Source organism: Primulina tabacum, chromosome 9 (assembly GCF_025594145.1).
Source record: "Primulina tabacum isolate GXHZ01 chromosome 9, ASM2559414v2, whole genome shotgun sequence".
Classification (NCBI taxonomy): Eukaryota; Viridiplantae; Streptophyta; class Magnoliopsida; order Lamiales; family Gesneriaceae; genus Primulina; species Primulina tabacum.
The window spans coordinates 1492161-1506506 of NC_134558.1; the positions used below are offsets into that span (position 1 = coordinate 1492161).

At 37.4% G+C, this 14346-nt stretch overlaps 2 protein-coding genes across 2 annotated transcripts; both read right to left on the minus strand.

Annotated features, from left to right (window-relative positions):
• Positions 1–388: 388 nt before the first annotated feature.
• Positions 389–2257, minus strand: LOC142556556 (uncharacterized). Its single transcript, XM_075668015.1, has 2 exons — positions 1946–2257; positions 389–1189 (listed from the first exon to the last, which is right to left on the minus strand). The coding sequence occupies exons 1-2, from the start codon at positions 2209–2211 to the stop codon at positions 1057–1059; spliced, it is 399 nt and encodes a 132-aa protein (XP_075524130.1). The 5' UTR covers positions 2212–2257; the 3' UTR covers positions 389–1056.
• A 5678-nt stretch (positions 2258–7935) lies between these two features.
• LOC142556405 (uncharacterized) lies at positions 7936–13144 on the minus strand. Its single transcript, XM_075667865.1, has 6 exons — positions 13028–13144; positions 12858–12894; positions 12709–12751; positions 11133–11174; positions 10983–11039; positions 7936–7966 (listed from the first exon to the last, which is right to left on the minus strand). Exons 1-6 carry the CDS (start codon positions 13142–13144, stop codon positions 7936–7938), a joined length of 327 nt encoding a protein of 108 aa, XP_075523980.1.
• Positions 13145–14346: the final 1202 nt, after the last annotated feature.

The window sequence follows — 14346 nt, forward strand, 5'->3', positions numbered from 1 at the left end:
AAATGGACTAAACGTTGAAATAACTTAAAGAATTTTTCGTGATTCATAATGATCACGTATAATGATCCTATGTGTATGATGTTCCTATTAGGCTAAATGAAAAAAATTATCAACGGGACAATCTACAATCCTCCCAAGTCGCTACGCCAGTTTTCCATGTCAAGAAACAAAACATCATTATAGAATCTACATAACTACAGCAAAATTCTCTCAAGATGAACTTGGATTAATGCATTTGATTTAGAAAAACAATTTGATTTAAGAAATAATTTGAAGAATGCATTTCAAATTACACCAATCTTGGGTTACATTAAATCCACCACAATGATCTATTGAAATTGGTTATCTTGATATAGAGTGCATTCAAAATTCTCTTGAATTTAGTCCATCCGAACAAGTGATGGATCAAACCAAGCACAACCTCGGTTATTTATAATCATACCACTCGTCTACTGAGTTGCACTGAGCAATCATGAGCCAGAAATTACAGAACAATTAGAAAATATCCCTCTGTCCGACAACTGAAAACCTCTCATTTTTCGTTTTGGGGATGTTCACTAAAAAAGGCCCCATTTTTCTAAGACAGCGATTTAACTTCCAAACTACCCTTGCATACGTGATGTTGCAGTGTCACAGAACTTTCGTCCAAGATCAGTGCCACTAAAAACATGTCAAAGAAATCAAATGTCTAGCTTGCCAAAAGGCACCATAAAAGCGAAATGCAGATGAAATAGATACTCATGCTTCAGGTAAAGTTTAAAAGCCTGAGCAGATCAAGGTTGAAACATATAATAGTACCACGTCTGACTTCCGATTAGCCGCTGAAACAAAAGAGGTACACCTAGTTTTACTCTTTTGTAAATATGCTAACATAGAAACCCGAAAGTATACAGGGTTCTAATGTATGGTAATATGGAATATCAGTAAAACTAATCCTATCCAAGCAGAAGCATAAACCGATCACCAAAATATCGACAGCTGTATGCATCTGCATCTAGTATTTGACAAGATATGTATTTGACGTCGTTTGCATTCGACTCAATGATAAGAACAAGACTAACCCTTCACATTATAAATCCCCAGGCCTGGAACTATCTTCTCCCGGGGATTTCCTGATTGTCTCTCCACCAATTGGTCTTTTGCAATTTGAAAATCCCGGCACTCAGCAGAGCAAAATGCACAGAGATTACTGCATCAAAGTGAACACAGAAACTTGAGCAATTCTAATGCATAGAAATATATATAATCTAGAGGATCTTGGGCAGATAGCTGTGTATCTGACATTCAAAATGAGAGATGCATTAATAAAGAAGACAAGTAAAATGGTCAAATTCCTTGATAGTGCCAACCAATTGATTCATCAAGTTTCTCAAGTGATATCTTATTGATCAAATGATGACATGACGAAGATATATTATTGTCAAGATGGAATATTCTAAACACCACATCGAACCGTTGAGATACGGTAAAATTCAAGTTCCTAATGAAGAAATAAAACAGGGACAATGGATTTTTGGAGTAGCTAATAGCACCCCTCCTAGGAAAACCTAGAAAAGAATATTACCGGTTTATAAACTAGTGATGATCTTTCACGACCCTGTGCTCCTAAAAATGCCCTCACAAAAGGGGTAAATATGCCTCCTTTTTAGAACACGTGGTTTTAAAAGGCTATTAATTTTACATAGGGGTGACCAAGTTAATTGACTTACAAGACAATAAACTCCCTACTAATCGATCCTCATTCCACAAAGCAGTAAATGGAAGCAACAGAATAGGAAGATCAAAAAATGGATAAAGAAACTATAAAACAGCGAGAGCATAAAATGCATTCAACAAATCAAAGCATAAAATGCAGAAGCAACAAGCACAGTTCCGTTATCTTTTCATTCATTCTAATCGAGGCCGAATACTAATTATATTAGAACCCCAAGCAAGTTCCCTTTACCTATACATGAAGACCTCCGAGTTCTGCGCTATCCGCATCTGGCAATAGTGACATTTCTCCAGAAAACCGCCCATTTTAAGCTGATCAGATTCACCAGCACTCTGATGCACCAGCGTTGAAACATCGTTCACAATCTTCGGCTCGGCGGCGTCGGCTTTAGATGGCTCCATAACCTTCACCGGGACAAGGGAAGCAGAGGCGTCCGTTTCAAGAGACGTCGCATGTTGAGTGGATGAAGCAACGTCTCGGCTGCGCTTTCCCCGCATTTTCACAGGAGCAAAAGCTGAGTTAGGTTTTTCTGAACTGAGTTTTTCGTGTTCGAAACAAATGAAATGATGAGCGAAAGTTAGTGACCACCCTATATATATGGCACTCGCGGTCCCCTTCAAGGAAACAGACCCGATTTTGACCAAAAATGGGTCGGGTTTTGTGGATATGGAGCAATATATAACTTAAATTATTATTATTCCAAATATATATATATATTACCCATGGCTGCTCGCCTAAATAGATTTATATTATTATAATCTATATTATTATATAATACAAGAAGGGCCTAGAGTAAATAATTTGGGTCATGGTATAATTTTTATAAACCTAAAAATACCCTTGTAAAATTAAAAACACTTCGTCTTAATTTAATAAAAATATTAATAAAATGTATTTTGGTCAAATTTTTACTTGTCTATAACTATCATATCTAACAAAATATTATTTTATCTATGTCAACACTTTTGAATTTTTAAATAATTATATCTTATTTTACATAAAAACTATACAAAAAATTATTTTTAAAATTTTTATTTTGATATCATATCTAGGACTTCACAAAAATATAATATTTTGGGAGCTAGTCTTAATATGAAATATCATTTATATGAAAATAGTTTTAAAATATAAATGTATTACGTCTATGTTAATATATGTATACCTCAACGGCTGATATTTCATGAAGCATAAATGTGAAAAAATAATAATTGTTTTCGATAAGCTAGAATACCATCGTGTTGGGAGATTACCCCTAAGTGATGTCGATCACGATGATAATAGTACCCAAAAATGCGGAATAAAATAACCAACAAGAACACAAAGATTTACGTGGTGCACCCAATATAGGCTAAGTCCACGGAGCACTGCAACTTTTATAACCGGAAGAAAATATTACAACAAGTGTATACATCAATACACTAAATATCTCACACTCCCAAACCTGAGTATACCAAGAAAATAATTTCTCTAACTCACACAAGAGAATTCCCGCACTCAAGAAAAAATACACTCTGTTTTTCTATGCACTCTCTTTTTATCAAAGCTGAAAAGCTTTTGATTTTGGGATTCAATAACCGAAGGAATTGAGCTCTATTTATAACTAAAACCCTCAATCATTTTTGTAATGTTTTCGATATGGGATTCCAATTTCTGAATATTTTATTTTGACGTGGGCCCCATCTCATTAAAAACTCACCTAACAATTCTCTCACTTGAAGACTTGATTTCAATCATGTCTTCACACCATCATTGCAGCAGCTCATATATCTCCATTTATACTTGCAGTCCGACTGAAGTTGAACACAACTTCAGTTTGTCAATGGTTACTGTCTTTGTGAGCATATCGGCTGGGTTCTTACTTCCAGGAATCTTCTCCAGCATCAAGATTCCATCTTCCAGTACTGATCTGATGAAATGGTACCTAACCTGTATATGCTTTGTCCTAGCATGATAAACAGGATTTTTTGCTAAATGAATAGCACTCTGATTGTCACAGTGTAACGTGCTATCTTCAAGCTTCTAACCCAATTCTTCCAGAAAGGATCTCAACCATATCATATCCTTGCTAGCTTCTGTAACTGCTACATACTCAGCCTCAGTAGTCGAAAGCGCAACAATCTTTTGCAGCTTAGACACCCAGCTTACAACTGTACCACCTAATGTGAACACATATCCAGTAGTACTTTTCCTGCCATCCAGGTCACCACCCATATCGGCATCGACAAAACCCTGTAAGCCGAATTTTGACCTCCTGAAGCATAAAGAACAACTAGCAGTACCTTTCAAATACCTGAGAATCCACTTAACTGCTTCCCAGTGTTGCTTTCCTGGATTACTCATAAACCTGCTCACAACTCCCACTGCATGTGCTATGTCTGGTCTTGTACACAACATTGCATACATGAGGCTTCCGACAGCAGAAGCATAAGGAACCTTATTCATATAAGTCCTTCTCCTGCTCCGTCGATGGTGATTGTGCTTTGGTTAGTTTGAAATGACTAGCCAAATGAGTACTCATAGATTTAGCTTCATTCATATTAAATCTGCTAACCACCTTTTTCACGTACTCTTCTTGTGATAACTTCAAGAATCCATTCACCCGGTCTCTTAAGATCCTCATTCCAAGGATTTGCTTTGCAGCACCCAAATCCTTCATGGCAAATTCCTTTAATAAATCTTTCTTCTGTTTATCAATTTCTTCCAGACAAGCTCCAGCTATCAGCATATCATCTACATATAGCAGTAGTATGATATAAGAACCGTCAAAATTTTTCACATAACAGCAGTGATCAGCTTGACACCTTAGGAAACCATTATTACTCATAAATCCGTCAAACTTCTTGTACCACTGTCTTGGAGCTTGTTTGAGACCGTACAAGCTCTTCTGAAGTTTGCACACCATTCTCTCTTTTCCCCGTACTTCAAAGCCCTGTGGCTGCTTCATATAAATTTCTTCATCTAGGTCACCGTGAAGAAATGCAGTCTTTACATCCAACTGCTCCAAATGTAAGTCTTCCTTCGCCACTAGTCCAAGTACTGTCCTGATAGTGGTTAATTTAACCACCGGAGAGAAAATCTCGATGTAATCAATTCCTTCCCGTTGTTGTAAGCCTTTTACAACAAGTCTTGCCTTGTACCACTTGCTACCATCATGCTCTTCTTTTAACCGGTACACCCACTTGTTATGTAACGCCTTTTTTCCTTGCGGAAGTTCTGTCAACTCCCACGTCTGATTGGATGACAGTGAATCCATCTCATCTTCCATGGCCAACTCCCACTTGGTTGAATCATCATTTTGCATTGCCTCTTCATAGGTCTCCGGTTCACCTTTGTCTGTCAGCAAAATATAGTGAAGTGCAGGGTAGTATCTCTCAGGTGGTCTGATGGTTCTCAAAGATCTCCTGAGTTCAATCACCAGAGTTTGTGGGTCATCATCTTGTGCAGTTTCTTCTCCATCTTCCTGGTTACTGGTTTTCGATTCATTCACAGGAATATATGTCAGTGGCACTTCATCAGTCTTCTTGACTTCAGGATATTCATCTCCAGCTCCAATGTCTGACTTGTCCTTTTACAAAATTTTCTCATTAAAAATTACATCCCTGCTCCGAATGATCTTCCGATTTTGGTCATCCCAGAAATGAAAAACAAACTCATTATCTCCATAACCAATAAAGAAGCACTTCTTTGATTTCGGATCAAGTTTTGTTCTGCTTGCTGAATCAATATGAACATAGGATAGACATCCAAACACTTTCAAGAAAGAAAGGTTTACTTCTTTGCCGCTCCATACCTCTTCGGGTATTCTGCAGTCAAGTGGTATCGAAGGTCCTCTGTTGATCAGATATGCTGCAGTGTTAACAGCATCAGCCCAGAATGATTTTGGCAATCTAGAATGCAATCTCATGCTCCTTGCACGTTCATTCAAGGTCCTGTTCATCCTTTCAGCTACACCATTCTGTTGAGGTGTACCAGGAATGGTTTTCTCCATCTTGATCCCGTTCTGTGCACAATATTTCTTGAACTCATCATCTACATATTCTCCACCATTATCAGACCGTAAGCACTTCACCTTCAAGTTGGTCTCATTTTCCACCATGGCTTTCCATCTTTTAAAGGTCTCGTAAACATCATATTTATTTTTCAGAAAATAAACCCAAACTTTTCTACTCGAATCGTCAATGAATGTGACATAGTATCTCGAGCCTCCAAGGGATGTCACAGGAGATGGTCGCCATACATCAGTATGAACCAGCTCCAACTTTGCTGCTTTCGGGTCTCTACCGCCTTTTGAAAAGCTCACCTTCTTCTGCTTTCCAAGGATACAGCTTTCACATAGTTGGTGTTCAACAGTCTTTAATTCTGGTAGCTTTCCTTTTGACACCAACATCTTCATTCCCTTCTCACTCATATGTCCAAGTCTATAATGCCATAGACTTTAATTGGCTCCAGCATCCATAGCTGCTAATGTGTCTCTGCAACTGGAAGTCATATACAGTGTTCCAGTTTTCTTTCCTCGAGCAACAATCATGGCTCCTTTGTTCACTTTCCAGGAACCATCACCGAAGGTCACATTGTGGCCTTCATCATCCAGTTGTCCCACCGAGATCAGATTGCGTGTCAATTTTGGTACATGTCTGACTTTGTTGATTTTCCAGAAAGATCCATTTGACATCTTCATCCGTACCTCACCCATACCAACAATTTCCAAGGGTTTTCCATCAGCCAGGAAAACTTTTCCGTAATCGCCAGCGATGTATTATCAAATACATAGCGATCACCAGTGGTATGAAACGAAGCTCCCGAGTCCATAACCCAAGAATCAACAGGGCTTTCCATGGATAATAGCAGAGCATCATGTACTTCCTCAGTGACAGCATTGGCATTATTCTTCGTTGATCTGCAGTTCTTTTTCAAGTGACCAGTTTCACCACAGCTCCAGCACTTCAAATTCTTTTCAAAGTTGCTTTTGTCTTTTCCATTTCTTGATTTGGATCTACCGCGCCATCGGTTGGAACTCCTTTCACCACTCCTGCCTCTTCCTCTGTTATCAAGATTTAGAGCTGATCTCGATGATGTTGCTTCACCCGAGTCTTTCCTGCGAACTTCTTCAGCAATGATTTGATCTCTAACATCATTGAGTTGTAGTTTTCCTTTTCCAACAGAGTTGCTAACCGCTGCACGCATCGGTTCCCAATTGTCTGGTAAAGACGCCAGAAGAATAAGTGCCCAAATCTCATCATCAAATTTGATGTCCACCGATGTCAGCTGAGAGACAATCGTATTGAATTCATTTATGTGTTTTGCCACCGAAGCACCTTCTCCCATCTTCAAGTTGAATAACTTCTTCATGAGATGTACTTTGTTGTTTGCTGATGGCTTCTCGTACATGTCCGATAAAATGGACATCATCTCTTCTGTGGTTTTTGCCTCCGCCACGTTATGTGCCACATTATTCGTTAGGGTCAGTCGTATCACACCTAACACCTGTCGGTCAAGGAGCTCCCAATCATCATCCTCCATCTTTTCTGGTTTCTTTCCTGATAGAGGTTGATGCAGCTTCTTACTGTACATATAATCTCTTATCTGTAACCGCCAGAACGAAAAATATGTTCCGTCGAACTTGTTGATTCTCGGTCCCGATCCATCATCTCCGGCCATCGCTTCTCTAGCCTTAGCAAAAAATCTAAAAAATCTTTTCTGATGTGGAAGATCAGACAAAGCTGCAACCACAGAGCATACTCAGAATTTTTAAGAATTTTCACAACATGGCTCTGATACTAGTTGTTGGGAGATTACCCCTAAGTGATGCCGATCACGATGATAATAGTACCCAAAAATGCGGAATAAAATAACCAACAAGAACACAAAGATTTACGTGGTTCACCCAATATAGGCTACGTCCACGGAGCACTGCAACTTTTATAATCGGAAGAAATATTACAACAAATGTATACACCAATACACTAAATATCTCACACTCCCAAACCCGAGTATACCAAGAAAATAATTTCTCTAACTCACACAAGAGAATTCTCGCACTCAAGAAAAAAATACACTCTTTTTTCTATGCACTCTCTTTTTATCAAAGCTGAAAAGCTTTTGATTTTGGGATACAATAACTGAAGGAATTGAGCTCTATTTATAACTAAAACCCTCAATCATTTTTGTAATGTTTTCGATGTGGGATTCCAATTTCTGAATATTTTATTTTGACGTGGGCCTCACCTCATTAAAAACTCACCTAATACATCTCTACAAAAAAAAAAAACAAAAAAAAAAGTTAAACAGGCTTGCGACGATTTTGACCGTCGTCCATATATCAGTTGTCGTTGATAGTAGCGACGGTTTTGAACCGTCGCAAACTATATCCACAGTTAATAATTACGTCGCTAATTTTAGCTTTACTGTGTGGTATTTCCCTTTATATATTCTAGCTTTACTATATGGTATTTCTCTTTATATATTCTAGCTTTACTGTATGGTATTTTCCTTTATCTAACTAATAATTTAATCAGAAATAAGTGAAAAAATCTCATATAAGTAAAAAAAGTCTGTACAAAGCATAAAATTATGTTTTAAAAATATTTCTTTCAACAAAAAATACCAAAAAAAAAAAAAAGACACGAAACAGAACTAAACATGTAGCCCTCGAATGTGAATAGTCTTCTTGATTGGCAGTCAAAATGATTTCCAATAACAATTAACACGATATTATATACTTAACCGTAACTATTCTTGACACTTTTTGTAGTGGATTGGCGAGACATGTACATATTGTAGTAACCCGAACTCCATTTCACGTGCTTAATATTAAAACAAGATTAAAGGGTCATTACTTAAACATATTAAGTTACTAAACCATTTGGAACCAAAGGGTGATAGTTCAGACTGACTGAAGAGTTTGAAACCACCGAATATGAGTTTTGAAGCACCGAACGAGAATGAATGTTCCGAACTAAGATCAGACCTTCCGTTGGTTGCATGGCCATTCAGATCAATGAGGTGTCAAAAATTTATAAACATCAAACATGTAGCCAGTTCGAACAATCCGAACTAGGGATCAGACCTTCCGAACGTAGGTGTCCACTGAGGTGTCAAGATGATGTTGACTGGTCTTTCCATGCAGAGTTCGAATCTATAAAATGTGTGATCGGATATTTCGATCTCCACCTATAAATAGGCCTCACGATTTCTCATTCAGTGTGTGTTTTGAGGTGTTTCCTCTTGTTTTAGACTATATTTTGAGTGTTTCTAGCCATATTATCGAGGGTCGAGCATTGGTTAGGTGCTACCGGAGCTGTAGCACAAGTGTGCTCGAGTTATGGGCCTTCGACATCAAAAGGTTATTGACGGACGCATGTATAAATTTGTGCTCTTAGTAGCTATTGGTTGTAGCTATTATCTTAGTTAGGATTTTAGACAAGTAATAGTGATATGATGTTCACTTGATCTACCCTAGACCAGTACCTCTAGGACTAATTTGATAGAGGTACAAAAGTACTATATGAGATATCCTGGTTGAGTATGCATGTTCTATGTGTTGCACTTACATGAAATATCTTTTTGTGCATATTTTATGTCACGATGATTATGCTCATACATTTTCATGTCGAGCCTATGTCCTTGAGATAACATATTAGTGAGGGACACTCAGCCCTCTTCCTTTAGTGGACGGTTGGACCACTTTAGCTGTCTCGACGACTACGTTCGTCAGGTCACCCTTGTCCACATGTTATGTTGTGGGAAGCACCTCCTGTGCAACGGCACAGAGCGTTGCACCAGATTGCTACATACCATGGCACCACTTGACTAAGAAGAGTTTAACTGGTCCTGATCCTGATCCTAAACTGATCCTTGGTATCCTGTACACTTGCATACAAGCACCATATAGAATTGTATACTCATACTCTCGTTCAGGGCATTTTATTGCTCACATGCACGATTTTCTTTCTTGGACCCCCATTTCACGGGGAAGGCCTTAGGTTGGATGGACCTGGAGGGAGCAGACGTTGAGCTGTAGGAGTGGATGTGTCTGGAGTGACTTTCTTGGTTCGTGTTGTATCTGGTTTTAGATACTATCTTCGATTTGGTTGTATAAAATTTGGTATTTACATGCGCTATTCAATGGAGTTGTATAACAATTATGTTTAAGTTATGCTCTTAACTCTTTATTTTTAACTAAGTTAATTGCGTGCTATTAAGTTCTGATTAGTAGGTGATTCGAGATGGGTTACTACATTTATGATATCAGAGCATGCATAAGACTTTTGAGATATATAAATTGTGTTTTTGGATTAACCAATGTTAAATCTTATATATAACAGGCCATGATGACGAGAGTAGTCAAGGTAGCGTGGGAATCTGGGTGACAACGATGACTGTGGACATCATAGAGAACATCGTCCCCATCCCGATGAATGTCGCCGTTTTGACATACATAAGTTTATCCAGATGGGACCGAAACCACTAGCTGGAGGTGAGACACCCGAGGTAGCGGAAGATTGGTTAGAGCGGATGGAAGGTTGTTTCTTAGTTTTCCATTATACTGAGGAGCAGCAGATGGAAGCTGTTAATTTTTTTTCGGAAATACATGCTCGCAAATGGTGGGAATCTGTTTATGCACTGTTATTGCACGACCACGGTAGAGTTACCAGGGCCGATTTCCGTTCTGCTTTCATGAAGTTGTATTTTTCCACACGAACTCTTGTAAGCCAAGTGCATTGAGATTCTAAGTTTGAAGCAAGGTATCAATGCTAGTTATGAAGCTAAGTATGATCACTTTTTCCAAGGTATTAATCATGAGATCTTTGACTGTGTTGGATCTGGTTTTCTACGGGCCGGAAGATTTAAAAATTTTATTTTATTTTGAAAAACAAAATAATTTTGCTTTAGACGCTCATATGATTTAACAAAACAAAACATACAGTCAGAAATTATACCTTTGTGAATTTAAAAAATATGATTCTTCTACTTCTTCCTCAGGGTCTGATGGAGTATTTCACTTTGATAAAAATAATAGACAGTGTAATCAATGTGTAAAAAAACCCTCCATCCGATAAGTGTCGCAAAGCCGCAATAGCCTATTTCAAGTGTGGAGAGGTTGGTCACCTCAAGAAGGAGGCTTCTGTTCAAATGCCACAAGGACATTCAGTGGGAGGCTTTAATCTACGACCTCAAGTACAAGGATAGATGTTTGCTCTAAACCATGATCAGGCTGTTGAGGAGAATGAAAAGGTCATATCAGGTACATTTATTATATAAGATATACCTTCCTATGTGATTATTGATAATTTTACATCCCATCCATTCATCTTCGCACATTTGCCTGCTCAGATAAGAATAAAATTTATCACATACATTTACCTACGAGCCTAAAGAAAGGAACAAGTGCCATAGGAAGATAAAGGGGAAAAAATACCTTGTGTTTGTATCCAGCATTATGCTGTTTTCTAACTGAAGGCTGCAGTGACATCCAATGATGTTCAATAAAAATTAAATATGAAAAATATTCAAATAGTTTTGGAAGGCAATACTAATTACACAAAACAAACACAAAGTTCACCTTTTCCTTTAGTGCACCAATTTCCAACAAAAGATGAGCGTATTTTTATAGTTTCATATATTTATTTGAGTTAATTTATAGCTATTAGGAGAATTTTAATGGTTCGAATTGATTTCATAGTTCCTAATCATGGTTTTTTATTGCATATAGTCAAAAGTGAGGAAAGCGAGTAAAAACAGCGGCAGACGAGATGAATTCGGGTATATTCAGCACATCGGTGTCGCATCGAAAGGAAAGAAGAAAAATCAAATCGAATGATGCTTTGACTTTGATGTGAAGTAAGAGCCATGTGCTAATTTAAAATTAACATGGGCCAAAAGAAAAGCATGTGATGAATCATGAGAAACGAATAAAAAAGAGCACGTCATAAGGAAAAAAACAAAGGGATTTGGTTGATGAGAAGAGGTTGTGCATTCTAATGCAAATTGAAAAAATTGAGAAAGAAATTAAAGAGGTTGTGTTTTGTCACGTGAAGAAGCCATGCATCAATAGCAATTGATATGAATTGAAAGAGCTGACACATGACAAAAAAAATATTGAAAGGTCTGTGCTATGCACGCAAGTATTGGGTCCAATAATTCAAGGAAAATCAAAGCTCGGTGTCCTATAAAATCTGGCCATGTCTCGAATTTTAGAAAACATCGGGGAGAAGAATTCTGCACCATATTGAATGAGATTTGAAGGAATTTCAAAGAAGGAAAACTCTAGATTTTCAGATTTTGAGGAAATATATATATATACAAGATAGGGGACTCTTGCATTTTCTCATCTTACTCATGGCTACGGCTTGAACAACATTTTCTCTTTCATACTCACTTTCATATTTTTATTCTAGTTTAGTTTTATTGCCTAAACTTTAATTCTTGGTTGAGAAAAACAAAACCTTGCAATAACTAAAACTTGTGAGATTTGAGGTTTGCGCATAATATTTCATGATTTAGGACAAAACCTTAAAATTTAATTTTTCAGGTATTGTTGATAATTTAATTTCAAGGAAACCCCCTATTTTTAAATTATTTAAAAAATTTAGCACAATAAATTCAAACCTTCTCGTGAGAACGATCCCAACCCATGCTACTACATATTTATTAAATCGATTTGAGTGGGCTAAACCGCCTTCACATAACATTATTGAAAATATATAACCCAAATATTTTGCACAGTTAATAGTTATATAACATCAAAATTTCTTCAATTTCCTTAACCTTTTTGCAGCAAATGAACACTGTTGCTCAACATTAAAAGTAGTGAACCCAAGCAGCCAATTAACTATAAACGTGGATTCTATATTCTTAGTTAGGTAGACAATCTCACAACAGGTATGAAACTATTTCAATAATTATCCATAAAAATGATTCTAATGGCAGTAAAAAAGGCATTAAGAGTAGCTGAAAACAATTTACATAAGAAGGGAGGGAGAGAGGTAACCCACAGAATCATGCGTGAGGTATGTGTCGCAATAGTCACAGTAATACCTGAAAGTGAGAAAAAAATATAACTACTTTTTTTTTTGGGGTGGGGATCCAAAAGCCATGTTTAACAAATTTAAGGCGGAAAAGAATAATTAGACAAAAAATTTACCTGGGCATTGTGTGATTAAGCTAAGCGAAAATAAATCCTGCGATCATTTGAACAAAAATGTTGAGACAACATATAATCCTAGAACATACGGAAACTACTTCGAATCAGCCAGAGAAAATGCTTGCGTACACGCCATTAAATGATTCTGAGCAAAAATCATCTTGGCTTACAATCAAGTTGCAGCTCTTTGAACTGAGGAGAAGCTGAGGCAGAAAGCTAACCCTACGGGTATTGAATCTGGAGACTGGAGAGTCGAGCGTCAATGTTCCCGAGTAACAATGATACATTCAACCCTTTTACAAATATCCGATTCAATTCGGGTCGGGTCGGGTCGGGTCTTAAAAACAAAAAATCTTTAAAAATATTAATTGGTCAATGCATTCTGCATTTTTAAAAAATCAAACATTTCACTTGTGTTGTAAAAATTGGTATTATGTTTGATTTTATCAAATTTAATTTTAAAACTTATATTTTTCGATTTCTATAATTTTAGTCATTTTTCATGAAGACTATTAATGCGAAATTGTACACGTCAATACTACGTTGATATTTTTTTCCACGTCGAATCACAAAAAAGACTAAATATCCGGTACAAAAATTACAAATTTCCATGTTTTTAAAAAATAAAATTTTCCAAATTATAATAATATATTAATTAATTGAGTACTTGAAATTCCAAACAAAGAAAAATAAAAATTACAGAACTACAAGTGATGTTGTTTATCTCATCAACTAGAAGAATAAAATAAATGCGGGTTCCCTTGAATTTTACCCGATTTCGCCAAATTTTAACAATTTGAACCCGAGCCAGAAAAACTAGGAAAGTCAATTTTCAAACATTAGTTTAGCTCTTGTAAAATTTTTTTGTGTTTTATGTTCTTATTGTTGGAAAATTTGATGCTTAATGAATGAAAATTAAGTAAATAAATCAATGTATTTGATTGGAAAAATTCGAAACGAAGAACGAAGCTTAATGAACGAATATTAAGTTCGGTGGTTCTGAAATAAACTCGCAACAAGTTCATCAAATGTTGAACGAACTTAAAACGAGTAGTCGGAACATGTAAGGGACGAAAATCGAAAAAAAAAAAGAAAAAAAAAACTCGGCATGAATAGTAGCCGGCCCGCACCCGTGCGCGGGTCTGCGCGCAGGTGCGCGAGGGCCGGCGCGCGGGTGCGCGCGCTTGACAGTGTCTGGCGTGCACATGCGCGCGGAGCGGCGCGCATGTGCGCGCGCCTGCCGAGTGCTCTCGACAGGCGCTGCCGAGAGCTCTCGGTAGGCGCTGCCGAGCGCGCTCGGCAGCGTACGAGCGGGCGTGCGCCCCTGCGCGCACAGAAGCATCCCTTCAGATTTTTTTGAATTTTCTGATGGTTTTTCAATTCCTTTGGCATTGTTTGATGCTTGTGATCAGTTATTATGGCCAAAAGACACCCCCTATGAATTAAAGATCATGTCTTTTCATTTGAAAAACATTAAATGCATGATTAT

Coding starts and splice junctions, on each gene's coding strand:
- LOC142556556 (XM_075668015.1), bottom strand. CDS start 2,211: ATGCGGGGAAAGCGCAGCCGAGACGTTGCTTCATCCACTCAACATGCG. Junction 1,190..1,945: donor TCGGAGGTCTTCATGTATAG/GTAAAGGGAACT, acceptor ACTTTGATGCAG/TAATCTCTGTGCATTTTGCT.
- LOC142556405 (XM_075667865.1), bottom strand. CDS start 13,144: ATGTATCATTGTTACTCGGGAACATTGACGCTCGACTCTCCAGTCTCC. Junction 11,175..12,708: donor CATACCTCACGCATGATTCT/GTGGGTTACCTC, acceptor ATGTCACTGCAG/CCTTCAGTTAGAAAACAGCA. Junction 7,967..10,982: donor ATCAATAATCACATAGGAAG/GTATATCTTATA, acceptor TTTTTTTTGTAG/AGATGTATTAGGTGAGTTTT.